Source organism: Salvia hispanica, chromosome 4 (assembly GCF_023119035.1).
Source record: "Salvia hispanica cultivar TCC Black 2014 chromosome 4, UniMelb_Shisp_WGS_1.0, whole genome shotgun sequence".
NCBI classification, from domain to species: Eukaryota; Viridiplantae; Streptophyta; class Magnoliopsida; order Lamiales; family Lamiaceae; genus Salvia; species Salvia hispanica.
Genome location: NC_062968.1, coordinates 40,586,060 through 40,613,403, shown reverse-complemented (window position 1 = coordinate 40,613,403; position 27,344 = coordinate 40,586,060). Strand labels below are relative to the sequence as shown.

The 27,344-nt window shown below is 36.8% G+C and overlaps 3 protein-coding genes across 3 annotated transcripts; all 3 read left to right on the top strand.

The window, feature by feature from the left end:
- Positions 1 to 12,948: 12,948 nt before the first annotated feature.
- LOC125221068 lies at positions 12,949 to 15,390 on the top strand. The gene is made up of 5 exons (XM_048123196.1): positions 12,949 to 13,401; positions 13,502 to 13,506; positions 13,550 to 15,067; positions 15,143 to 15,226; positions 15,309 to 15,390. Exons 1-5 carry the CDS (start codon positions 12,949 to 12,951, stop codon positions 15,388 to 15,390), a joined length of 2,142 nt encoding a protein of 713 aa, XP_047979153.1.
- Positions 15,391 to 16,498: 1,108 nt separating this feature from the next.
- Positions 16,499 to 22,002, top strand: LOC125223169 (histone deacetylase 9). The gene is made up of 14 exons (XM_048126181.1): positions 16,499 to 16,821; positions 16,923 to 17,035; positions 17,119 to 17,236; positions 17,363 to 17,437; positions 17,522 to 17,741; positions 18,663 to 18,726; positions 19,404 to 19,496; positions 19,572 to 19,680; positions 19,820 to 19,869; positions 19,954 to 20,044; positions 20,690 to 20,760; positions 21,265 to 21,363; positions 21,568 to 21,634; positions 21,708 to 22,002. Exons 1-14 carry the CDS (start codon positions 16,785 to 16,787, stop codon positions 21,791 to 21,793), a joined length of 1,293 nt encoding a protein of 430 aa, XP_047982138.1. The 5' UTR covers positions 16,499 to 16,784; the 3' UTR covers positions 21,794 to 22,002.
- A 1,281-nt stretch (positions 22,003 to 23,283) lies between these two features.
- On the top strand, positions 23,284 to 25,801 carry LOC125217770 (probable glucan endo-1,3-beta-glucosidase A6). The gene is made up of 4 exons (XM_048119302.1): positions 23,284 to 23,344; positions 23,414 to 24,396; positions 24,912 to 25,245; positions 25,565 to 25,801. The coding sequence occupies exons 1-4, from the start codon at positions 23,293 to 23,295 to the stop codon at positions 25,600 to 25,602; spliced, it is 1,407 nt and encodes a 468-aa protein (XP_047975259.1). The 5' UTR covers positions 23,284 to 23,292; the 3' UTR covers positions 25,603 to 25,801.
- The last annotated feature ends 1,543 nt before the right edge of the window (positions 25,802 to 27,344 follow it).

Below are 27,344 nucleotides of genomic sequence, written 5' to 3'. Positions count from 1 at the left end.
AGGCTTAGAGACTGCTATAATGGAGGTTGGTGGAATCGGGTCCTCCTTCCTTGATGAATCCATTTGGTCCACCCTAACTCGAAGCTCGGCCAATTCCTTTGCAAAGGAGCTTTCCTCGGCTTCTTCAACTGCAGCTATCCTTTTTAGGCTATGCCTTTCTTTCGACCACCCCCTGCTGTTGGTGGCGAATTCCTCTATCACTGCCATGGCTTCCTCACCTGACTTCCTTAAGAACCCTCCATTTGCACCTGAATCAAGCATAGCACAAATTTTCTCGTTAAACCCATTATAGAGAATCCCTACCTGGTGGTCCACGGTGAAACCATGGTTTGGGCACTTTCGGAGAAGGGCTTTGAAACGAGCAAACGCCTCATAGAGGGGTTCGTCCTGGCCTTGGATGAATTGGAAGATCTCACTTTTGAGCTTCAAAATTATGCCCGGCGAATAATACTTGTCGAGGAAGGCAGCTACAATGTCCTTCCATGTGGAGACCTTTTCTCTAGGCATACATTAAAACCACTCTTTAGCAGAATCAGTTAATGAAAAGGGGAAGAGTCTTACCCTTATGGCATCGTCGTCGACACCATTCAGTTTGAGAGTGTTTGCGATCTCCACAAATTTGGAGAGATGGCGGTTAGCATCCTCTGTAGCCCTACCTGCAAAAGGAGTTTGCTCGACCCTTTGAATAAGGGGCATGCGTAACTCGAAATTATTAGCGTCAATACTATTTTAATATTTGATATGAGTGTAGTACTATAAAATAAAAGACATAACAAAAGAGGAGATGTGTGGATGAAATAGAATAAGAAATACAAATAAATGAAAATCACAATTAACAAATGCATTTTCATCAAAATTAAATTCAATATTACTGATGCACTTTTTATTAGCACTAAATAAACCTGCAAGTATACATAGTATATATAGTATAGCTAAAGGTTAGTACCGGATATCGAACACGGGGAAGACTAACACAAAGTGTCTATCCTCTACTGAGACTCAATTACTATTTGGAAAATCATTTTGGTTTTGAAAACTTTTGGAAAACGGAAAACAATAGAAAGCATAGATCAACTAAGAGCAGATAAATCAAGAGAAAGACAATAGAGATAAGGGAATCCCAGGGATGTGTGTTCACAGTTATGGTTATACAAAATTCCAACTACAATACCCTAGCACAGTTATTACTTTGATAGAACGAGTCACCTAGGTTATGCTCATGCGAAACAAACGTTGATTACAAGATTAGGGTTGCCAATCCTAACACGTAACTCCAAAAATCTCCTAAGACCCTTAAAAAGTCCTCACTCTCAATTAACAATGCCGTTTTAAAGGAAGCTAACTATAGTGTCTACTAAGTGGATCTAACTCGCTAGAACTCTGTCACAGTTATGAAGCAAGTTATATTAAATCATACACGATTGTATCACTCAATTTGAACATAAAACTAAAGCAAATAAAACCCGTGGGTTGAATTCTTGTCGTTCTTGATGTTCTTGAAATCCTTCTCCAACTCCTTGCACCAATGAAGTACTCTAGGTCTTGATCTCTATGAATTATTTTGCAAGTAGAAGTTCTCTGTTTTTGATGAAGCTGGAGGCCTTATTTATAGGGAAAAGTCATGCCTTGTTGTAGAAGGAAAAAAATCCCCAAAATATGGTAAAACTGGGTACAAATCTAGGGCTTCTCGGATTCGCCGCCTTTTTCCGGCGGGCCGCCGCACCTTAGCCGACGATCACCGCGTTGGATTCCAGAGAGTCTGTTCCCTCGGCGGCGGACCGCCACACATCTTCCGGCGGTCGCCGGGTGAGACTTCTCTTCCAAGCACATTTTTCTGATGCGGACTGCTGCATTGATCTGCCCGCCGGGCGCCGGCGGTCGCCGCACACGTCCGCGGGGCGGTCGTCGGTCGTCGTCTGACTCCAGATTCCCAAACTTGGCGTTTTGGCTCCCTTTTTCGGCTCAATTATGCACATTTCTCACAAAACACGTCAAAACACCAAAATAGACAAAATATGCAAATAATGGACGTGTAGAGTGACTTTGACATCAAAAACTAACCAAATAATGGCCTTAAAACAGTGCAAAATCCGAGCATATCAATTACATGATAATATTTTGAAAATTATAAAAAAGAAATAGAACTCAAAGTCATAAACAAAATGATCTTATCTAGTAGTAGAATAAATCAAAATCAACTCAAATATAACTATGTGTAAAAGAAATAACAAAAAAGGAGATGTGTGGATGAAATAGAATAAGAAATACAAATAAAGAAAAATCACAATTAACAAATGCATTTTCATCAAAATTAAATTCAATAGTACATGATAATATTTTGAAAATTATAGAAAAGAAATAGAACTCAAAGTCATAAACAAAATGATCTTATCTAGTAGTAGAATAAATCAAAATCAACTCAATTATAACTATGTGTACATCTAGTAATTTAAATATAAATATATTTATAAATTATATATCTTGAATATAAATATATATTTATAAGTATGTTAAATATGTTAAAATTAAAAAAATTGAGCAGAGAATGAATATAATAAGATAATGATAAAGTAGAAATAACGATGTTTCTATTTCAGAAAATGTAATTAGAATAAGACATTTAAAAAAATATGTATTATTGTTGCAATGAGACATTTATTGGCGGACGGACGAAAAATGAAAAATTAAACATTTAATAGATGGAGGGAGTAGTATTTTTTTTCTGAATTTTATAATTCAAGAGATTTGATCTCTTTAAAGAATTTTCATAAGTTAATTTTTGAAAAATATAAACATAATTTGCAAACAATTGAGTATGTATTAATAACTAAATAATTTTAGTTCCAAGTATTATTATTTTTTATTTTTAGATAGAAAACCTCCAACTTTATTATTGAATTCATCAAGTTAAAGATTCATTTTACTATACAACAATTTCCAATAATCATACCTATATTTTTAAATTAAAAAATCTAATAAAAGGAAAAATAATAATATACAAATTTAATTACAAAAGAGAATTTAAATTAAAAAGATTTATACAAAGTCTTATAAATTAATAGTCCGAATTAAAACCTAATATTTAAAACATAAATATAATGATATAGCCATAACACCCAATTTGGAACTATAAATTTTTATAAATTTTCAATCATAAAATTCAACACAAATAAAGCCCAAATAATACACTTCATAAACTAAAATACCAGCACAAATAAAGCCAAATAATACACTCCTTAAACTAATATCCAACACAAATAAAGCCCAAATAAATAATACTCCCTCCATCCCGGCTAAGATGACACATTGCTTGGTCGGCACGGGGTTTTAGGAGTTATTGGTTAAAGAGTTTAATTAGAGAGAGAAAAGGTGGATGTAAATATTAAAATAGAGAGAGAAAGAAAGATGAATATTTTAATAGGAGTATATTAATTGGGGAGAGAAAGTTTCCAAAAAAGGAAATGTGTCATTTTAGTTGGGACAAATTAGAAAGGAAAACGTGTCATCTTAAGCGGGACGGAGGGAGTAGTACACCATAAATTAAAAATTCCCTACAAACCCTATATGAAAAATCGGCGCCGCCCTCTCCCCCTCCCCCAAATCGGCGCTGCACTCTCACTCTCCATCTCCATCTCTCTCTCAATCGGCGGAATTGACTCGTGCATCGCCGCCACGCCGGCAAGCCCATCAGCCTGCATCGCGGCCACACCTTCCGCTCTGCCTCGCCGCTCCTCCATCACCCTTCCTCTATCGGTCTCCTTGTTCGTACTCATGCAGAAAATGACGTCCAGCGATGAGGGAATGGAGGGAGTTGTGTCGTAGGGTGTATTGTAGAACGACAACTGATTCTCCCAACACCCACTCCACCGATCTGCTCGCCCGGAGAAGATAACCGAGGATGCGGAGGTTCCACCATTTCCTCTTCTCTCACTCTCTTTCTCTCCCTCATCGGTGCTCCCTCCACTTCGCTACTTCGCAGCCCGCATGCCCCGGCCAGCCTAGTCGCCCTCTTTGTGGTGTGCGCCAGCGTTCCTTCCGCACAACCTCGCCGCCCATGCCGCCTGACTCGCAGCTCCACCGCCCTGCTTCAACAGCGCCGTAGAGTTCTTTATGTCTGAACGGGCACCTCCACGGCCTGTGCTGGCTGGTGCTCCTGTCCTCCGACGCCGACGATGAGCCAGTCGCCGCCTTGCCGCCACCACCCCTCCTCCCTCAGTCTTGCCGCGCTCGTCATCCGTCGTCGAAGCTGTCACCGGATTCCAAGAGCTTTTCTCTGCTGCAATTAAAATTAAAAATGAAGAAATCAAAAATCAGTACCAAAAAAAATGGAGATTAATGGTATGAAAGTGTGTTTATATAAGTGTTTAATCTTCTATGAGAAGCTATCATTTTATTAGACCAATTTTTTCCCCAATCCCCCTCTTCTCGTTTCTCTAATCTGTCCCCCTCCCTCTCTATCTTTCTTCACATAAAAAAAAATAGTAAATACATCTGATTTTGCCATTTTCTCTCCAAAAAAGGTATTATAGTAATTTTAATAAATTGTCACATTTAAGTAGTATAGATTAGTTGCTTTTTAATTAGAACTTTGTTTGTTGTTTCAAAATGAAAAGATTTTTGGAAAAACCTAGTAATTCATCTTTTAAAAACCTCAGCAACGTGACTTGTTTTGCAATCTTTAGAGTCTATGGTACAACCTGAAATAGTAGAAGAAAAGAAAGATGAACAAGAATCCATTGCAGGTCTCAAACTTCTTCTACTTACGCTAAAACACCACCAATTAGATCTAAGACTAGTAAGGTGTGGAATTATTTTTATTTAAAGGATGATAAAGCAAAGCGCATGATATGCAAAATTAATTTCTCCTTTAAACTTAATAGTGGTACGGGTACTGTAACTAGACATTTAAATCATCGGCACAAGAATTGGGAAGATAATGACTTGTTAGACGATAGTCGACAACAAATTTTAGATGTTTCTAGTGGCACCGTTGCAAATTGACAAGGCTAATTTCATGCATCGGTTATATGATGAAAAATCACCATTTACTGGGTCTAACACATTGTTTAAGCCAGGTGTGTGAAGGAAATTCGCCAGGTCTAGGAAGAATTGAAGGAAGTGGACTAGCGAAGGAAGGAGGCAAAAAGTGAGCAGAATCAAGGAAGAAAATGGCTAGACGAAGGGAGTCCGAAGCTGAGGGCAAAGAAGACTATTCACACAAAAGAGCCCCTGTTGGACCCACTTCCACGCCTATATAAGGAGGAGCATGCAACACACGTGATATACACGATATAGCTCTCAGCTCACACACACACACACACACACTTGGGAAATGGGAATTCTGGGGTAGAGTAGTGGTTTCATCTTTGGGAAATTCTGTGCAACACCGTCCTCAAAGAGGGCGAAGATACAATCATTTACTTTTCAGCGTTTATGTTTTGCTTTCTGTCGACCTTCGTCGTTTCGAAGTCGATTGTCCGTTTGCTACTTGCTGTTTATCTATGAATTTTATTTCATGTTATGAAAGTGTTGATTCTGTGTTGATTTATGTTGATTCTATGCTTTGAGGAGTTTTGTTTCGGAGGTTGATTGTTATTCTCTGTGTTGGATGTTTTGTGTACTTGATCTGGGAAATATGAGTTGATCTGTGGTTGTTGTTGTTGATCTGTGGAGAATCGGCGAATCTGTAGTTATGGAGATGATTTTGATCGGAGTTTGTCTCGGATGCTTGGATCCGGAGTGGATTTAGCATCCGAAGTGTGGATCTGAACAGGGGAACTGAATTGTGCATGGATTTTGAATTTCTGCTTTCGTTTTTGCTTTGCTTCATCTAGGAGATAGAGATCTAAGTTTTTGTTGGGTTTCTCGGCATTTTTCTGACGTCCGATTTGTTGGTCGCCGTTGAGTTTCTAGCGTTGTTCTGTTTTCATCATGTTTCAGTTAAATTCCGATGATGCTTTGCGTTTGTAGGTAGTTAGACTTAGAGTTGGTTATTTTACAGCTTTTTGGTTGTACACTTCTATTTTCGGGAAAATGGTCCCCACTGCATGCATCGAGTCTGTCTAGCTAGATTAGGTAGCATTATTACTAGATCTAGGAAGTTGATTTGAGATAGTGATGATATAATGTCAATCTGTGTTACGTGGTTGTTTTCCTGTTCTTAAATCTAGATATAGTTAAATTTCTTTTCCTTTGTCTAGTATAAGTTCCTCAACCCAAATTTGCGTGGCAGCAGCCATACCACCCAAAAGCCCTTTAAATGCATGATTTCGCATCTGTCCTCGTGGGATCGATCCCTACTTCCCTATACTAATTCTAGTATACGCGGGTTGAGGGTTTTGAAGTGATATACTGTGTGTCCAACGACCGAGATCTTTCAGCGTTCCGCGAGTTCCTAGACCTTGTGATCTAGTGGATTCTCTGGACCCAGGAAGCTTGATATTCCATTTTGTGCACGCAGCTAAAAAAATAACCACAGGCACTTCACAAATCAAGCTTATAAACAAGATGAGGTGAGGGTTGAACTGACTAAATTGATTATAGGAGCCGAACTCCCCTTTAGTTTGGTTGAAAATCATTATTTCTCAAATTTTGTGAAAAGCTCAACCTCGTTTTAAAAATGTTTCTCAAAATACTAGTTATAAAGATAGTTATAAACTGTACGAAAATGAAATTATTGGTTTGAAAATTTTATTTTCTAAATTAACTTCAAAAATTTCATTAACTACAGACTTATGACTTGGAAGAACAAGGCTTGCACTATTTATGTGTTACGGCTCATTAGGTAAATGAAAATTTCATGTTAGAAAAAGAAAAGAATAATTGAATTTTCATCACTTGAGCATCCACATGATGGAGGCTAGGTTTAGAGTTTTGTGTAGTGTAGTATGTCACCTCCTTCATCCCTATAGTTTGTGATGGGCTAGGTTAGGGATCTATGGGGCTTGGATTGGGCCTCCCCTATTGGACCTTCTTTATTAATTAAGTTATAACTCATAATTTAACATAAGACCAATGGAATATTTCTTATGCCGCTATAGAAGAAATATCCACCTCTCATTCAATCTGTGATTACAAGCAATACGGGTTAACTTCTTTTATATATTGTTTCATGTGTTTAAGACTTTCTATATTCATTAACTAATTTGTAGTATGCTATGAGATGTATATTAAAATAATATACTTTGCTTTACTATTATTTTTGGATTAAATCCAAATCGGTCGGGTTTCTGAATAATAGAACTTTTCTTGAACACCTCTTGGGGATCTAGTCAAACCGCGAAGCACACGATTCACTATAATAATAAAACTGACATCGTACTATTTATTAATTACTACTACCCAAGATATTAGGAATATTGGGTTGTGAAAAACCCACACCTACGGATAAGTCAAGGAAACGTATGATTAATAACGCATGACCATATTATTACAATGATTAAGAAATATTAAATTTACAGGACATCGTCTTTCAGCAGATATCAATAAATACGTGTCTACTTTAGATCATTTCAATGTTATACCACACCAGTGTCACTAGTTATATTCTCAAGGCAAAGATGATTTTCGGATGGACAATGCAACTTTTCGTGATTGGTAGCCAAAGCCTATCTAGATTGCGAAAAAGTTTACTTCTACAAGGTTCCGACTGAGTCACCTACTGTGATGACCTGTTTCACGTCCCAGCCTTCAATGTAGAAGACTTAGACTGATTTACTTTCCGGCATTTTAATTGAATATAATTAAAGTAAAATACATAACATGAAGAAATATTTATTATTCTCATTAAAAAGAAGAGTTTACAATATACAAGCAATTTATCAAATTTATAATAAACTCAAAAAATGCTTTTTAGTATACATGTTCCAACAATATGATCAAATTGCAATACAGATGGTCATATGGTCTATATTGTGTGCAATGTTTGGTCAATACAGTGTGTAGGGTTATGTGTCGTAAACAATATATTATCATTTTAGTGTGAATGGTCGGTGCTGTAAATGTTTAGGACTGATAAGATCTAATTGCAATATAGATGGGAGCTTTACAACGAGTACTATTACTTGAAGCTTGGCATGAGATTACATTAAGGGTTGGTGAGGTTGTTTGACAACCTCTCATCAGTGGAGATGGCTGAAATTAGAGTTCAGAAAAGGGTAGTTGATGTGTATGCGGTTGAAGCAAATGAGGTAGTGGTTAGTTAAATAACACAGGAGAATGATGTTGGTGGTATGGGTAGAGTAGATAATATTGGTGTGGGTGGGGACAAAGCAATGGATCTTGATGGTTGTGAATCTGGGGACGGAGCAATAGATTTTGAGGGTTGTGAGTATGGGGATGGAGATGACTCCATGGATTCTGAGGGTGGTGAAATTAGGGTTGGAGATAGACAGGTTGGGAAGGGGAAGGGAAATGAGACTGGAAAGGGGAATGAAATTGAGAATGCTACGACTACTAGGAAAGGGAAGAGAATTGAGAAGGCTACGGCTACTGGGAAAGAGAAGGAGACTGAGAAGGCTAAGGCCATGGGGAGCAAGAAGAAGGGTAAGCTTTGTGCAGCTAATGGAGTCCGGTCTATAGTTGTTAAGGATGATCCAGCCGAGGATCATTCCTTTATTAATAGCGATTACGACCTTAGTGACCATGAAGAAGACGAGATCATGGTTGCACAAGTCGAGCCTTCTTCGGGTTCGATTAAAAAATGTGACATCCTTGTCAATAACTTTTTGAATGTTATAACAAGGTGTTACTGTTTGCTCGCGAGAAGGTACTGTATGATATGCTAGAGTTCATTCCGGTGTACCTGATGGACAGGTTAACCATGAGGAGGAAGATGGGTGCCAAAATAGAGGATGTGCTCGGCCCAAAAATACGGAAGAAGCTCGAGAAGGCAAAGTCTAAGATAGGAGAATGCATGGTGAGAGAGGCTGGGGAGTGGACGAGCAGTTTGTGGTGAGGGATGCATGGTAGGACATAGTCTACCAGGTGAATATGGCTCGGGACGAGCAGTTTGTGGTGAACCTGCGGGACCAAACATGCAACTGCAGGAGATGGATGTTGACGGGGTTACCGTGTCCACATGCGATTGCCGCAATAGAGATGACATCAGAGAACGTGGATAACTTCATTTCAAGCATCTACTCCAAGGAAACCTTCCAACAAGTGTATGCACCGATCATCTACCCGGTGCAAGGTCCACAGCTATGGACAAGGACTGTCCATTCAGATGTCATTCCACTTGAGCTGACCAAACTGCCAGGATGACCAAAGGGAACGAGACCGAAGACCATGCAAGAAGCACGAGAAATTAACAGGGAGAAAGCTCGGGCAGCTTGGATTGTGCAAGTTAGAGAAGATGGTGAGGGATGCATGACTATGTCCTGGAAAGGGTTGATGTCGGACTACAAATGTCAACTTTATGGTGCAATCGGCCTCAAGAAAAGAAGTTGTCTTGAGCATTAGCTAGCAGCAGGTACCAGCATCCTGAAACCCACGACAAATATTCTCTTTTATAAGTGTATTCTCTTGATTACAATTAGAATTTGTAGCCTATTTCCCAACCTTTAATTAGATTTGGCAGCCTATATTCCATTGTCTAATTGTTGTTTATATAATCAAGGAAGAAGCGTAAGCGAGCCGAAGAGCATAAAAAATGCGTATTGTATCGCCAACCCGGTCACAATAGGGAACGTTGTCCAAGTGTCATAGCTGACATGTTTGTGGACTGGCCTTCTCCTCGGTGGTGGTTGACAACCAAGCCACTTTATCGTCTTTGAATAAGAAATGAGATATAGTGTTGTTGTGATGTGTTCCTATCTATGGGCAAGCCCATCGTCTTACTGGCTCGAAACAATTGTCTTATCACTTGACTTTTTTTTTCATATTTTGGTTGGCTTTGAATTGGGCAGTTCCCATTGTGGTTGGATGGAATATTGACAAGTTATTCTAGTTGGTTTTGGTCAAGGCTGTGTGCCTACTTAGGTTGGGACAATGCTCCTACTATTATCTTTTTCAAATGTTTGGTTCATATGATGTGCATTCAAACCTTTTGGTTGATGGTATTTATGATTTGTACTGTTGCGTTTAAACCATTGAATTGTTTACAAAAGCCATGTGCATTTACGAAAGATCATAAGCAACCATTTATTGTTCTTGTCTATGAATATGATGCAGGCATTTAACACTTCTCACTATTTATAACACCAAACAACTAAAATTGCTAAAGAACCGTCTATAAATATTGTCTACGAAAATGTATAATAACACAAGCTTTCGAAGTCTGAGGTTGAGAAGGTGATGGAAAAACTGAAGAAATCGGGCGACGTCGTAAGCACCACTTCAAACAAACAGTTCAAGGTTGAGAAGGTGATGAAAACCAAAGCAAAGTGCATAGGACTAATCCAAACAGAAGTAGAGGGAGTCAAACAGACGGTCGATTATCAACTCCAAAGCGAGATTGCTGAATTCGAGGAGATTTGTTAGACATCAATGGAGTAGTTGCTTGTATTTTCAAATGAGTGTTCTATCAAATACTTGGTGTGCAACCAAGTTGTACCACTTGTTCAATAAAACTTTGAAGTAAAACCAAGTTGCATTACTTCCAGAATCAAGTTGCATTAGTTCTTCATCACAATAGCATGTTTGCAGAATCAGTGCAACACAATTTTACTTCATCACTTCAAGATTACACCAACACATTTCCAGATACTGATGCTACACTCCGATTGTTCATTATCTCAAAGTTCATTATTTGAACTTTTAACATACAAACAAACATTACAAAGAAACAAAATCCATACATCATAATGGTAGCTAATTTCTGTATGGTCCGATTATTCTCATCGATCGATGCCAAAATCAAGTCTAAAGTATCCCCATCCGTCTCAGCCGGCATCGGCGATGAATCCACACCGTCGTCTTCTTCAATTGGCACGATTGGTTCGCACCACTTGAAAAAAGTGCACTCTTTTCTCTCACAGACAAAGTAGAGCTCCCCCTTTGTAGGTTTGTCATGGCTTTTGACGATTCAGAGTGAAGCAAGTTTCTTACAATTGCAAAACTCGTACCGGATTCGAAGCTCACGCCGGTTGCCACTCTCGCCGGAACCCATACCCTCTATTGTAGCTCGAACGCTCCATAGCTGACGCAATTGAGTGACTCAAGAACTAGGGTTCTTTGCTTTTTCGATGTGGTTGAAAGAAAGAGGAAGAAGATGAATATCGTGAACGAGAAGTGGAAAGCATTTTTCAAATAAAAGTTATTTTATTTATAATATAAAAGTATTTAAATTATAATAATAATTATTATTATTGTCGAATTAATTAAAAATTTATCAATAAAATGATTATTTGAGTCAAAATCTATTTAAAGACGTTGACTGTTACAATTTGACGGATCTGTCAGTTTTGGATCGATTGCGATCCGAATTGAAATGTTTGTAATTCAAAAATTTAAAACATAATGTCTAGGACCAAAATCGTAAAATAGACACATATTCAGAACCAATTTTGGCCTTTACTCAGAATTAAGAAGTTTTTCCATAGTAAAAAAAAAATTTAAAAGACTATTATCTATTTCATAAACTCATTACCAAACAATATTACACTAAAAAACTGAATCTAAAATTGAATATCAAACATGTGTTAAGCAAATAATTTCTTCCTCAAACTGGGTTCAATAACTTAGTGACATATCCCACTCCACATAATAAACATGCCCTTAATTTGATCAAAATAACCTATGAAGGGTAATTTGAATAAAATAAGTATCAAAAGTACTCAATCTTTTCCGCAATAGTAGATGTTTTTTTTGGCATGCGATTTAAAAAAATTATGTTAAGTGAGTTATGTAAAAAAAGAATAAAATAAGAAAACAAAAAGGTAAAAAGATGAAGAGAAAATAAAATAAATGTAAAGAAATTGTTGTATTTTATTAAAAAATGAAATAACCCCACTATTATGGAACGGGAGAAAGGGAGTAGTAAAAGTTCTTTACAACGATATTAACAAAATTATGACTCATAAATTAGAGAAATTTTATTATTAGGGGTTAATTACGCTGACCTTTCGAAATTAGGGGTTAATTTCGCTGACCTTTCAGAATATGGGATCGAGGCGTGCGTATTTTTCGGAATAAGGGATTTTTGATTTTTTATCTTTTTTCTATTCTTTTTTCCTATTATTTATATCCCATCATTTATAAGTTGACTAGACTACCCTTTTCATATTTTTATTTAAATTCTAAATCAACATAATCATCTTTCATATTTTTTCGTATATTCTAAAAACAGAATCACATTTCTGTTGAGAGACGCCAAACTCCCGTCTCTTTTACTCCAGAAATTCAGACGTGCTTCCACCTATTTCCTCTACCGTGCCTCCACTCTTCACCCTTTGGTGCTTCTTTTCCTTACTCCAGACCCGTCTCCACCCTCCTCGACGGGCGCCTCCGCCGTTCGCCGCCTCCGTCTCCACCCTTCTCTTCCCGCCGTCTCTTCAATCCAAAATAATTGTGATTATATAAGAAACCTATAAATTCATATATTCATATTTTCTGTGTTCGATGCATATGCAATATACGTATATGAATATTTATTGTGTTTGTCCACATATACAGTGTACATACATTTGTTTAATATTCCATATACACGTATAAACTGTTTCAAAAAGTGAAGAATACATGCATATATACATACGTTAAAATAGTGTTATAGCTAATAAGTTTAAATTTATTTGTGTTTGAAAATCACTTGCTTGCTTACACAATTGAAAATTTTAACATACATTTATTTGAGATTTTGTGCTAGAGCATAATACATGTATATATATAAATACGTTTGTATGTGCAAGAGTAGAATACACATATATACATTTGTTTGCACATATATATTTGTTTGGAATTTTGTATAATTAAAATTTTTGATATATAATTCTTTTATTATTCGGTAGGATGGATCACATGGATGAAACTGATATTATTGACTGGGACAATATAGAAATTACTCCACTTGAAGAATCACAGATTGGTGCTCCTGAGAGCTTGATGGATGAAGAAACAATGTTTGCATTTGTTGGTCTAACCTTAGAGAAACCTAGTGATGCAGCAGTAGATGGAATGAATTATGGTCCAATTGTTGATGAGGTAATGGACATACCAGTTGATGACCGTATTCCTAATGAAGAGAATGTATTTTATGATATGGATGACCCTCCGATGGATGTTGGAACCATATATACAAATATGAATGATTTTAGGAAAGCAGTGAAGCAACATGCTATAAAGACTCAGTTTGAACTAGGAACAGAGAAATCCAACCCAAATTTGTTCAGGGGCTTCTGCAAAGCTGAGAGTTGCCCATGGTCAATTATTGCTAGGTGGATGAAAAATGAAAAGCATGTCAAGGTATATGTTAATAATATGTACTATTGATGTAACTAATATATTTATTCATTTTAAAATGTGTGCATTTTGTAAGTTGTAACTAATATTTTTGTGTCCCTAGGACAGGTTTGTTTGAATAAAGGTGAGCATTTTTGTCATCCACTGGCAGAGTACAGACGAAGATGGCATCGTATCATTGGGTTGGAGAAAAGGCAATCTCTTTTTTAAAGAAAGATCCAAACATGGGAGCAATTAAGTTGCAAAAAGAGTTGCAGGAGAAGTATGTCACCACAATTCATTATTCTACTATATATGCCGGTATGCAGATTGCACGTGAAAAATTGTATGGAACATGGGAGGACAGTTTTGGGAATTTGTTTAACTTTAAGGCAATGGTTGAGCTTAAAATGCCAGGGAGTGTGGTTGAGATAAAGTTGAAAGAGACCGAAGACGGTGTGTACTTTCAAAGTTTTTTTTGTTGCTTCAAACCTAGTATCAATGGCTTCCTAAATGGGTGTAGGCCATATTTAAGTGTAGATGCAACGACTCTTAATGGTAGATGGAATGGACAGCTAGCTTCAGCTACTGCATTAGATGGGCACAACTGGATATTTCCACTTGCTTTTGGGTTGTTCGAAAGTGAGACCAATGAAGAATGGATTTGGTTTATGGAGCAGCTAAAGAGGGCAATTGGAAGTCCACCTCGTTTAGCTATTTGCTCAGATGCATGCAAGGGGTTGGAGAATGCTGTTAAGGCGGTGTTTCCATGGGCAGAGCATAGAGAGTGTTTTATCCACTTGATGAAGAATTTTTCTAAGAGGTTTCAAGGTCCAATTTTTGGACACATGTATCCTGCAGCTAGGACATTTTGTCCAATTTACCATGAAAAGCTAATGCACAAGATGTACGAAGCAAGTGATAAGGTGCAACCATTCTTAGAGACATATCACAACTTGCTTTGGATGAGGAGCAAATTTTCCGAAGACATCAAATGTGACTATATTACAAACAATATTGCAGAAGTATGGAACAACTGGGTAAAGGACCTTAAGGACCTTCCAATTGCCGAGCTAGTTGACAATTTGAGATCAAAGTTTATGGAGCTCTATGCAAGGAGGAGAGATATAAGTGAAAGATTGGAAGGCCACACCATGCTTCCAATTGTTGTTCGCCATCTCAATGTTCTTAGTAGACAATTGGGCAACTTGAAGGTTAAAGTAGGTGGTATGGGTGAGGCAGAGGTGACTGAGATCACAGATCGACACAAGGTAATTAGACATGTTGTGAATCTTGCACAACACATTTGCTCATGTAGGGAGTGGCAAGTCTCAGGGAAACCATGCCCACATGCATTAGCAGTGATAACTTCCTATAGAAATCCTAAAATGGAAGATTACCTACATCCTTACTTTTCAGTGAGTCTATTTAGGCTAGCATATACAGGGGTAATTAGCCCATTTCCCGACAAGTCTCAGTGGCCTAGCATAGACCTTGGCTTCAAGGTGTTATCTCCTTTGAAAAAAAGAGCTCCCGGCAGACAGAGGAAACAGAGGATACCTGGATGCTTGGAAGGCAAAGGAAACAAATATAGAACAAAAGGAATGTGGCAGGTCCAATGTAAGCAATGCAAAGAGTTTGGTCATAGGGAGTCATCAGCTAAATGTGTCCTTAATGGAACAAAGAAAAGGTAATTATTTGGATTGCATCTCCTCTTAATTTTATTATCTCAATCTTATTTTTGTTTTGCTTCCTTGAGTTGCAGGAAGAGCCGTGCAAAGGGACGACCGTTAGGTGGGATGCATGCTAGTACATGTCAAAGGCAAGGGGTAGTTGATGAACCAATGAGGTATTAAGAATTAAATAAGTATAATTGTTACATTGAGCCAACTGTTTTTGTATAAATTGACATTAATATCAAATATTTTCAGCCAAGTGAATTGTAGCATGGAGGTGGAGGAAAGCCTAAACCTAGAAGACGTGCATATTTTTGTAGATGATAATGTATTTTGAGGAACTAAGCTTTTGAAGAACATGTTTATGGATGACTTATGCTTTTGTGGAAGTATTTTGTGGATGATCCATGTTTTTGTGGATGATCTATGTTTTTGTGGAAGTATTTTGTGAAACTATGATTTTGTGAATCCATACTTTTGTGGAAGTACTTTGTGGATGATCTATGTTTTTGTGGAAGTATTTTATGAAACTATGATTTTGTGTATCTATAATTTTGTGGAAGTAGATGTGGAAGAGGAGTTTTGATGGTTGCTTTTTTATATAAACATGTTTTTTTTAGATTTTTTGAAAAAATACTCATTAGCAAATACTCCCTCCGTCCCAATAAATATGCAACATTTGATTTCCGGCACAAGATTTTATGCAGTGGTGTTTTGTGAGTTAATGAAGAGAGAGTAAAGTAAGAGAAAAGAAAAAGTAGAGAGAGTGTTGTTTTCATTTTAAGAAACGTTTCATTTTTATTGGGACAGCCTAACAAGGAAAACGTTGCATTTCTAATGGGACAGAGGGAGTAAATGATTCAGGATGGTATACGATTAAATATGCCTACTTTTTCACGTAGCTTGTTAGTTAATAGGAGTAGTGATGATAAATTGTTTATGAAGAAAATTGTTATTTAATAGAAACTAGTACACGCACGAAGATAATACAGAAAAGATAAGATATTCTAATCAATATTATTATATTATTGTATATGGAAAAGATTAAAAGAGAGGATATTGAGAAGATTAACAAATCTCGTAGCTGATATATTAGAGTTTAGGTGAAAATATGAAAAGGGTAGTTTAGTCCACTTATAAATGATGGGAAATAAATAATATGAAAAAAGAATAGAAAAAAGATAAATAATCAAAAATCCCTTATTCCGAAAAATACGCACGCTTCGATCCTATATTCTGAAAGGTCAGCGAAATTAACCCATAATTTCAAAGTGTCGTAATTAACCCCTAATAATAAAATTTCTAACATAAAGTACAATTGGTAGAGTACAATGACTAAATTTGGATTTTTTTTTCATTATTTTTAATAATTTTTTATTGCTTTTATTAAATTGATATTTTCCTAGTACGTACTAAAATCAATAAAAAAGGGCAAAATGGAATTGAGATGAAGTGACGAAGGTAACCCAGAAAATTAAAAGAAAAACACTTGAGAAAGCAGAAACTCAGGAGAAGGAGATGAAAATGAAGATGGTGAAGTGAAGCACACAAAAGAGTGATATACTAATATAACGTGTTTCGAATCCCTAAACCCAAATTAAGCGTTACACCTCCTCATTCCGGAACCGATTAGGGTTTAGGTTTTTGAAAGTTCATTATTTCACATTTCTTGTCCATTTCCGCCGGCGGCAAGCGCAATTCAGCCGCTCATCTTCCCCACCTCGCTCTACAATGCGCACCAAGGACAGGATTTCCTATTTCTATGACGGTTTCTTTTTAAACTCTTGACTCCTACTTTCAATTCGTGCTTCTGTGTGTGTGTATGTGGAAACAAGGGGAACCGTGCTGACCGGATGAAGGAAACTGCAGGGGATGTGGGGAACGTTTATTTCGGGCCTAATCATCCAATGAAGCCGCACCGTTTGTGCATGACGCACCATTTGGTTCTGGCATATGAGCTTCACAATAAGATGGAAATCTATGTTCGTTTCTTGACCTTACTCAATTTCTTCTTCCCTTCTCTAGCTATTTATTTATACCTGATTGATATTTCCTGTATAATTAGAGGCCTCACAAGGCTTATCCTGTGGAGCTAGCTCAGTTCCATTCTCCGGATTATGTTGAGTTTCTGCAGAGAATCACTCCCGACAAGCAGCAACTCTTCGCTAATGAGATGGCCAAATGTATGAGTTTTCAAACCTAAGAGAACTTTTATAGCTTTTGGTTCATACCAATTGATTGATATATTTTTTTTGTTAAGATTGATTTGATGTTGATGTGATTTCTTAAATAACTGTTGTAACTTGTAGATAATCTTGGTGAAGATTGTCCAGTCTTTGAGAATCTGTTTGAGTTCTGTCAAATTTATGCTGGCGGTACATTAGGTATGTTCTGTTTACATGTTTGGTGGCTCTCTACCAAGCCTTGCTTTCCCAAGCTTTCACTGAGCCATGCTGATTTGCTGCCAGATGCTGCACGGAGATTAAATAATCGGCTGTGTGACATTGCCATAAATTGGGCTGGTGGATTGCATCATGCAAAGAAGTGCGAGGCGTCTGGGTTCTGTTACATTAATGACCTTGTGTTGGGAATTCTGGAGCTCTTGAAGTACCATGCTCGTGTGTTATATATTGATATTGATGTCCACCATGGTGATGGGGTGGAAGAAGCCTTTTATTTTACTGATAGGTACCATTAAAATAATACTCCCTCCGTTCCATAGTAATAGAGGCATTTCATTTTGCGCACTCATTTTGAAAAAATAATTAAAATTAGTTAAAGTGGAGAAAAAATAAAGTAAGAAAGATAATATTGTAGATAAGACTCTTCTCTACTGTATTTTCTCTCTTACTTTACTCTCTCTCCACTTTAACTATTTAATATCATTTTTTCAAATCGAGTGTAGAAAATGAAATGCCTCTATTAATGTGGAACGGAGGGAGTAGTTGATTATAATCTGATGATTATGTTCCATCTAATCAGCATTAAAATGGTGATGACTTATCTTGGACTGGTGCAGTTTCCAGCTAGGCATGTGCTTTCATGTTATTTGTAGATGTCTGAAGAAGTGTCGGATGATTTTCGAATGTACTATCTGTTGTGTCTTCACAAACTCTCCGCCAAAGTTTGCCACTTAGACATGAAAATATCTTTGGAAACGTTTACCATATTTCCACGGGCCTTTTCATCATGTAGTATAAGATGATAGAAGTAGGTTAGAATTGTGACAGAGAATGAATATAGCTAGACTATGCACATCGCTTATAATCTCTTCTTGTTTTGCCTGAATTTATCGTGTTGGCAATTGACATATATGTACTTCATTACATATTGAGGCATAACTTATCAAATTAGACAACACTAGACTCATTGATATGTAGGCTTATATGGTCCCTGGCATTGATGCTTTTACTTTTTGAAAGTATCTCTTGAGTAATAAGACATCATGCTTTGGCTAAATATCCTTTAATTGCTATTCGATGAACATAGAATTTCTTGGTGATGTCGGCTAGAAGCTTATATGCTGGTCATTAGTTTGAAGAAGTTAGGAACCTGCGGTATTCAACATTTCAACTAACAATTTTTGGTACATAACTTTTTACATGGCAGGGTGATGACAGTTAGTTTCCACAAGTACGGTGACTTGTTCTTTCCTGGAACAGGTGATGTCAAGGTGCTTCCTTCACTTCTGCCATTTTTTGTTTGTCATAGTGGAAAATATGGTGACACTTGACTTGAAGATATAGTGAACTTCTCTTGGTTCATTTGTATCACATGATTCGATGGATTGCCACTTTATAAAATAAGATTACATTTTTAAGTAATCAATTTTTTTTGTATTAAGATATGCTAGAATTCATGAAGCATTTAGCCCTTCGGATTATTTTCTTCTGTCAGCTTGTTGTGTCTGTCTCAGAATATTGTATATAAATATGATTCATATTATGGACTGAAAACAATTCACTGTAACCTGTTTCTATCCTCTCTCCCTTAAATCCCAGATGTTGGTTTGAGGTATGTCATGTTTTTTGTAAGCTCGACTTGATTACTGATAGATTTATGATACCTGAAATTGTATTATTAAATAATTTTTGGCGATTAAATCTTCAAATTCGGGCAGTAGTATAGAGACCAATTCCTATACTGGTCCATTCAGAATATTCATGGGTTCTAGATCTGGTAAGAGCACAAACGTAGACAAATTTTAAATTAGAATTTCTTTGCATGTATGTCATTAAATTGTTATTTAAGTCATCACTGGTTCATTATGAGAAAGTGTACTGCTTCTAAACCTTTGTACCATACTACCAATGTTGAATAAGTATGTTCTTGTGTTTTTTAATTCTCAAGGATGTTGGAGAAAAAGAAGGCAAAAATTATGCTATAAATGTGCCTCTTAGGGATGGAATAGATGATGGGAGCTTCTTACGTCTCTTTAAAACGGTAACCTTTTATCAGTTCTATTTATTGTACTTTCTTTTGGGTATTAATAAATTTTCTTATGTGTTGATTTTGTAGATCATTTTGAAAGTTGTTGAGTGCTATGCTCCTGGAGCCATTGTTCTCCAATGTGGAGCAGATTCACTTGCCGGGGACAGATTGGGATGCTTCAACCTTTCTATTGATGGTAATATGATTGTTGTTTGAAATTTAAACTGTTTTTTTTTCCCTATTTCATTCACCATCATGTTCGCTGTTTTGTCCGGGGCACACTGTTGTGATAGTTTGTTTTATCACTTACTTGTCCCGTGCGTTTTTTCCTACAGGTCATGCAGCTTGTGTGAAGTTTGTCAAGCAACTTAATCTGCCTTTGCTGGTAGGCCTTTAAATAGATTAACAGTGCATTTCTGCAATATGGTTTTTATTTTTTTGACTTGGAGAAAGAGTTTTCTGCTTGCAGGTAACTGGAGGTGGGGGATACACCAAAGAGAATGTGGCCAGATGTTGGACTGTGGAGACAGGGGCACTTCTAGGTGTGGAGCTCCCTAGTGGTATGGTTATATACTTAGAGTTGCCATTAATGCTAGTTTACGTTTTACATGATGTATTCCACAGCACTTCTTTGAACTTGGATGGCTATTATAGCTATTCATGCCTGTTCATTTAGTATAGTTATGTTGCTCACATATCTACTGTGGAGTTCTGGTATGTGCTATTCGATGGATCAAAGATTGATTTCTGGCAGTTCTGCCGTCATTTATCTTCTTTACCAGGTCTTAGAAACATATTTCCTCTTCTTTATATGCTCATATAAATATATTTGGTGACATATTAATGGGGCCAATATCTCTAACTAGTCCTATCCTTTTACCCTAGATCCTGATACTTATTATTCTAGCTTTAGCTTATGGAAGAATTATATGGTCAATAATAGTACATGCTTGATGCATAACTTTTTTCACTTTAACCTTCAGCACCAGCAGTCTTACTCATGTCATCATATGGAATTATCCTTTTAAGTCCCTTCTGCAATAAGATATCTTTACAAGCTTTGCTATCTTAATGCATCTTGTTCTGTGTGTGGTGTGGGTATTATTGGCTCAAATTTATAGAGGCCATCTATGTCATCGTATAGTTATGCAAAATGAAACTACCTTACCTACCATATTTAATCACTTATACATAATGTTTTGCAGAGATACCAGAAAACGAGTACTTCAAATATTTTGCTCCGGATTACTCGTTGAAATGTCCAAGCGGGCACATGGTATGTGATCATAAACATCTTATATCCCTGTTTTCCACTTCGGGTTGATATATGAGAATTTAGTATCAGCTTAATCATGCTTAACTATACTCCCTCCATCCCATAAAAATATGTGCATTTGAAATGACACGGGAATTAATCCAAAATTGGTAAAGTAAGAGAGAGAAGGAGAAGGATGGTTAAAGTAGTGTTAATGGATAGTGGGGCCATATTATTATTAGTGTTTAATGAGTTGTAATGGTGGGCTATAGTGGTATAAGTTGTAAATAAATTGATGTATATGGGTAATGAGTTGGGGACAACTTTCCATGAATGGAAATGCCCATATTTTTATGGACGGACGGGACCGGAAAGTGCACATATTTTTATTGTACGGAGGGAGTGTATCTAGTGGAGTATATGTTGTGGTTATGGGCCTACCCAACCAGGTTGGTTGGACTTCACTTGATTAGAAGCAGGTATTTTGAAGCAGCTGACAACTTCAGTTTTTTGTTCATCTGGCAGGAGAATTTGAACAGCAAATCATACCTTAACAACATCCGGCAACAAGTTTGCGAAAATCTTAGTGCCATTCAACATGCACCTGGAGTACAAATGCAAGAGGTAAACAGAGTATTGAAAGGACTTGATTGTAGCCATGAATCCATGATTTTGCCCTTGGCTTTCTATTATTCGTTTGTTCCATGCTGAAGCAGTTGTCTGAATAGTGTTGACGCCTACTAGCTTTTTTTAACAGTTATGCATGGTATATCATGTTGAACGGTTGGTTGTTTAATTGGAATCGTGAATGCTTTGTGTTTTATCTAGGTGCCTCCGGATTTTTATATTCCTGATCTTGATGAGGATGAGCAGAATCCTGATGAACGTGTAAATCGTAAGTAAAATTTTACCCTCTTCTGGTCTCGCATCTTTTTGTCTCTAATTTACAAATGAAATATTTCTCCCAGGACAAATGCAAGACAAGCATGTTCAGCGTGATGACGAATATTATGAAGGTGATAATGACAACGATCAGAACAACGATGGTACGTAGCCTGTTTTAGGAGTTTTGTTTTGATGTAGTTCCAAGTCTATGCTCGAAATGTGAATATGTAGCAACTGCGAAATAGCTACCCTTTTGTCTATTATTGGAACAGTGTGTCGCGATTTTTCTGGATCATGTGTAAATTTTCATAACGTTGCATTACCAACGTTATTGTAAACTATATATTGGGGAATGAAATGATCAACACTTCAATGCAATATTTCAAGTTGCACTAGCGGCGGCAACTCACTTATACGAGTATTCATATTCTGTAAACGTTTCAACTGTGTTTCACTAAAACCAAAAGTGAATAGTTTCACTGCATGTTGTTATGTGGTAGTGGATGCATTTTTTTTTGGCATGCAATTTAAAAAAAATTGTATTAAATGAGTTAAGTAAATCAAGAATATATAGAAAATGAAAAAAAGGTAGGAAGACGAAGAAAGAATAAAGTAAGGCAGTAAAGTGAGAATAAATGTTTGATTTTTACTAAAAAAGAAAAATGATTCTATTATTGTGGAATATTTCAAAATGATAAAATGACGAAACATGGATTATCAAATTGTCTTTCCAATCATCTTCCATCTTAGCGGCCAATATGGAAAGAGGACATTTTTATCATCCCAAAGCTATTTGTTTATAGAAATTTGATTAGTTAAATTACAGTTTCATGAAATTACAATTTAATTACAAGCAAATAGACACATACTACTAATACTTGGGTCTGTAGGGCTGAAACCAAGCTATGTTAATGTGATAAAATACACTAATACTTTCTCGTCCTTAAAAAATAAGTCTATTTTGTTATTTTGATCCGTCCATTAAAAAGTAAGAGAATAAAGTAAGAGAGGAAAAAAAAATAAAGAAAGTGATGTTTCTATTTTTAGAAATATGTCATTTAGAGTGAGGTATTTCAGAAAGGAAAATGATTCATTTAGAGTGGGATGGAGGGAGTATATATAAGTGGGATCCATTATTTATTCAACTCACTTTTTTTTTACATTTCATAAAACTCGTACTCACGCCAAATATGACTTTTATTGTGAGACTGAGCTAGTATTATGTATCCTTTGTATACAGATTCCAAAAGATATGCATAATATGGCGCCTTGTTTTATGAATACTTACGTTTTTAAGCAAACACAGATAGACATTAATCACCCTAACAAATGAAGAGTCCTAATAATTATGTAGCACACGATTGGTGTCTCGTTTATATATTCTTTTTTCAGACAACAAACCACTAAAACAAGACACAACCTAACCTTAATCAACTCGTCACAATGTTCCAATTATTTACTAGTCACAATCTTTGTCTCCTATCCTAGATAATTATTTGTCTTATTCTCCAACCACAATGCATTCATATTTTCTTATCATACACTGCAAAAAGATCATTGAGCATCTTTTTCTTGAATTCGGTAGTTCAACAGTTTTTACAACATTTCACACAATATATATAGGATTAGTAACATTGCATTTTCACAAAACAACAAAGGAAAGCAACAATGAAGACTACCATTTTGGCTCTCTCACTATGCTACATAGTTTCACTCTCATGTAAGTTTATCAATTTCATTCTTTCATAACCTTGAATATTACAAACCATTTATTCCTTTTTTTTCTCAGCTGCATTACTAGGATCTGAAAAAATCGGCATAAACTACGGCCGGATCGGAAACAACCTCCCGTCGCCCTACCGCTCCATCGAGCTTCTCCAGTCGATGAACGTCCGCCACGTGAAGCTCTATGACTCGGACCCCGAAGTCTTAAAGCTTCTCTCGGAGACGGACATCCACGTCTCGATCATGATCCCCAACGACCAGATCTCCCGGATCGCCTCAAACCGATCCGAGGCGGACCAGTGGGTCAACCAAAACATCCTGACCCACTACCCAAGTACGAGAATCCGTTTCGTACTTGTGGGGAACGAGGTCTTCAGCAACAACGACAAGCAAATGTGGCTGGACCTCGTCCCCGCAATGAGGTACATCAGAAAATCGCTAAGCGAGCTAAACATCCACAACATCAAAGTGGGGACCCCGGTGGCCATGGACGTCCTCGAGACGAGTTTCCCGCCCTCGGCCGGGAAATTCCGGTCCGACATCCCGGCCCAAGTGATGAGGTCACTAATGAAATTTTTAAACGGCACAAGATCATTTATTTTCCTAGATGTGTACCCATTTTTCCCATGGTCTAAAAATCCCACAACAATGAGCCTAGACTTCGCATTGCTCAAGGAAGGCAACCTAACTTACACCGATCCAAATAGTGGATTAATCTACACGAATGCTCTGGATCAAATGCTCGATTCCGTCAACTTCGCGATGGCGAAGCTTGGTTTCGAGGGCATCCGGATGGCCATCTCCGAGACCGGGTGGCCACACGAAGGCGACATCGACCAGCCCGGTGCCAACGCCTACAACTCGGCTACTTACCTCTGCAATCTCGCGGCCAAGATGTCGTACGAGCCACCTCTCGGGACCCCGGCTCGGCCAGGAGTTGAGATTCCGACCTTCATATTCTCTCTCTACGACGAGAACCAGAAGCCCGGCCCCGGCACCGAGAGGCATTGGGGGATTCTCAGCAGCAGCGGCCGATCCATTCACCAGGTATCATCTTAGTGTTTTAGCGGCCAAAACCTGACGTGTTTTGTCATTTCGGGCAGTCCACCGTACATTTACCTTTTTTTCACTTTTAGTAAGTGTGTCCCGATACTCCACTAAAAATTGGGCCGACATTTCACTAATTTTTTTACTCATTTTTTTCATAAAGTCAAATGATTTCTTAAAACCCGAATCGAAATGTGTATTTAATTGCCGGACGTAGTGAGTATTTTTTTTAATCAAACCAAAAAAACACATTTCCTCACGTTATTTTATTAAAAAAAAATTCTTATTCAAATTATAGATATATGGAGTAACAAATTTTAGATTTTATAGCATACCAAAATTGGAAAAACAAGAATATCATGACCGAATTTTGAATAAATTTTACTACGAATATTCGATTTTTAGATATATTTTACTTATTCCTTCATACGTACTTTCCTCTCCTTAACATAAATAATTTAAAAAATGTCACTCCATCAAAATAATGCAAGTTCACTTAAATAAATTTGTTCCAGATGGATTTGGCCGGGTCGTGCCCGGCCGGAGATAAGGGCGGGGCGGCGCGACATTTGGCGAAGCCGGTGAATAACCGGCCTTACAAAGGGAAGATATGGTGCGTTTTGGCCACCAAGACAATGAGGGAAGTGGACTTGGCTCCGGCTGTGGAGTTCGCCTGCCTGCAAGGCAACGCCACTTGCAACGAGCTAGCCCCGGGTGGGGCATGCTACACGCCTGTGTCAATCGTGTCTCATGCTAACTATGCATTCAGCTCTTATTGGTCCAAGTTTAGAGGTGATGGTGCGTCTTGTTACTTCGATGGCCTTGCAGTTCAGACCATTGTTGATCCTAGTAAGTTTAATTACACTTTATTTATTGGTTACTATATTATTAATATAACAGGGATGTAATCAAATTCAAGCTCTAAATATCGTAAAAACTCAAAACTATGATCTGGATCGTTAGAAAATGTCAACATATGATAAAATAAAATCAATAGAAAATGTCAACACAGTATCATCTTTGACGATGTACTGACTTCAAAATCGAAATTTTACAATGTCTTGACACTGTGTTGAGGAGTTTGAAATCTGCATTTTATCACTACCCTAACATCATACCATGTTCAAATATTTTATATGTTGAGTGAAATTGAGTGTTGCTCTTGCAGGTCATGGGTCGTGCAAGTTCCCGAGTGTGACCGTGTGATGAAGGATTGGAAAGGCATATGCTTAGTTTGGTTAATGAGTTTTCTTATAAGGTCTTTTTATTTTATTTTATAATTGCTATAGTCTTAATATTTATGTTTGGTTGATGACTAAATCGAGAAGTATACTAAATTGTGCCGTATCTTAGATGCGGAGTTGGTGAAATTTGTTATGGAATTATAATGATTACTATTGATATGCGTGTTGGATCATGTGTCTCAATTTTTTTTATTTACCATCTGTTTTGATTATTACTACTCCACTTATCCATCATTCAACTTTCATTCAAATCAATACGGAGTAAAAGAGTATAATCAGTTAATGGTATATGAGCAATGCTAATTAATTGCAGTAAAAGGGAAATGAAATATGTAAGAGTGAACAACAAATATAGATTCTGAACTTAAGGTTTGTTATGTATACGGTCCAAGAACTTTAAACGTATCATTTGTCATCCCCTGGACTACGATAATTACACGGTTTTTTTGTCTTTTCGCAATTTTTTTATTTTTTTTTTCAAATTTAAATACCCCCAAGCTATGGAAGGTGATTTTGTATTTTTTTTTTACCTAAACTATTGGAAATTAATCACAAATTTCAATGAAACACAAGCTTTGTCATCACCAGATTTCATCAGCTTGCCAAAAGAGTGGCTATTGATACTCACTTTCTTTGCATATTTATAATAGGAGTAATAGGTTGCACGTTACAAAAATTTTTGAAAAATTACGAAATAGAGCTAAAGAGTAGTCTTTCTTTAGGCACCATATGTTGTAGGACATCTAGTTTTACATATGAAGTAAGATAAAGAGTTGTCCAATGTAAAAATTCCTCAAGTAGCACATATACTGCCAGACGAGTTAGATTGCTCTTCATGTAAGCATTTATCAGTTACTCTTCCAGCACATATTCATTACAATAATAATACTAGCGCCACGAGGCACTGATTTCCAGTACTCAAAATATCAGTATTCTTGTATAATAAATATCCAATAGTCAATATTATATCAACAATGATTAGGAAATAACGATCACTGAGAGTCCGAGAGCTCGTATTTTAGTAAGATCCATGTGTCTATATAACTATACTAACGTTGGGTTCATTTTTATTATTTGGCTATATATAGGCCTCCATTTATTAGAACTAACGATAGTAAAACTAAAACCAAAGGATTAACAATGGTAAAACTGAAAACCAATAGCATTGTGACTTGTCGAAATATCATAACTCGAGCTATTAAGTAAATAATATAGATAAATATAAACTGCATTTACAGTAATTTAATGTTTTTTCACAAAAATCATCGTAGGCTGGCTGAGGCTGAGCTAACTATAATTAAAACTAATACTTCTTCCGTTCCATTAAATGAAACATTTTCCTTTTTAGGTTATCCCATTAAAAATAAAATATTTTCTAAATAGAAACAATATCATCTCTACATTTTTATTTCTCTTACTTTATTCTCTTCTTATTAACTCACAAAACAACACTGCATAAAATCTCGTACGAAAAAGCAAATGTTTCATTTTTAATGGGACAGAGGGAGTAATATATTTTTTCCTATGAGTTTATTTTATTGTTGTATAAAATGGAAAGATTTTATTCCAAAAACATTTTTAATCCGATATTTCAAATAATATACATATGGTGGTTAATTACAAAAATAACAAATCGCATAACATGGAAATGGAACCAAAAATTGTGCATCACCAACCAACGATGCGAGCCATACTCATCCTTTA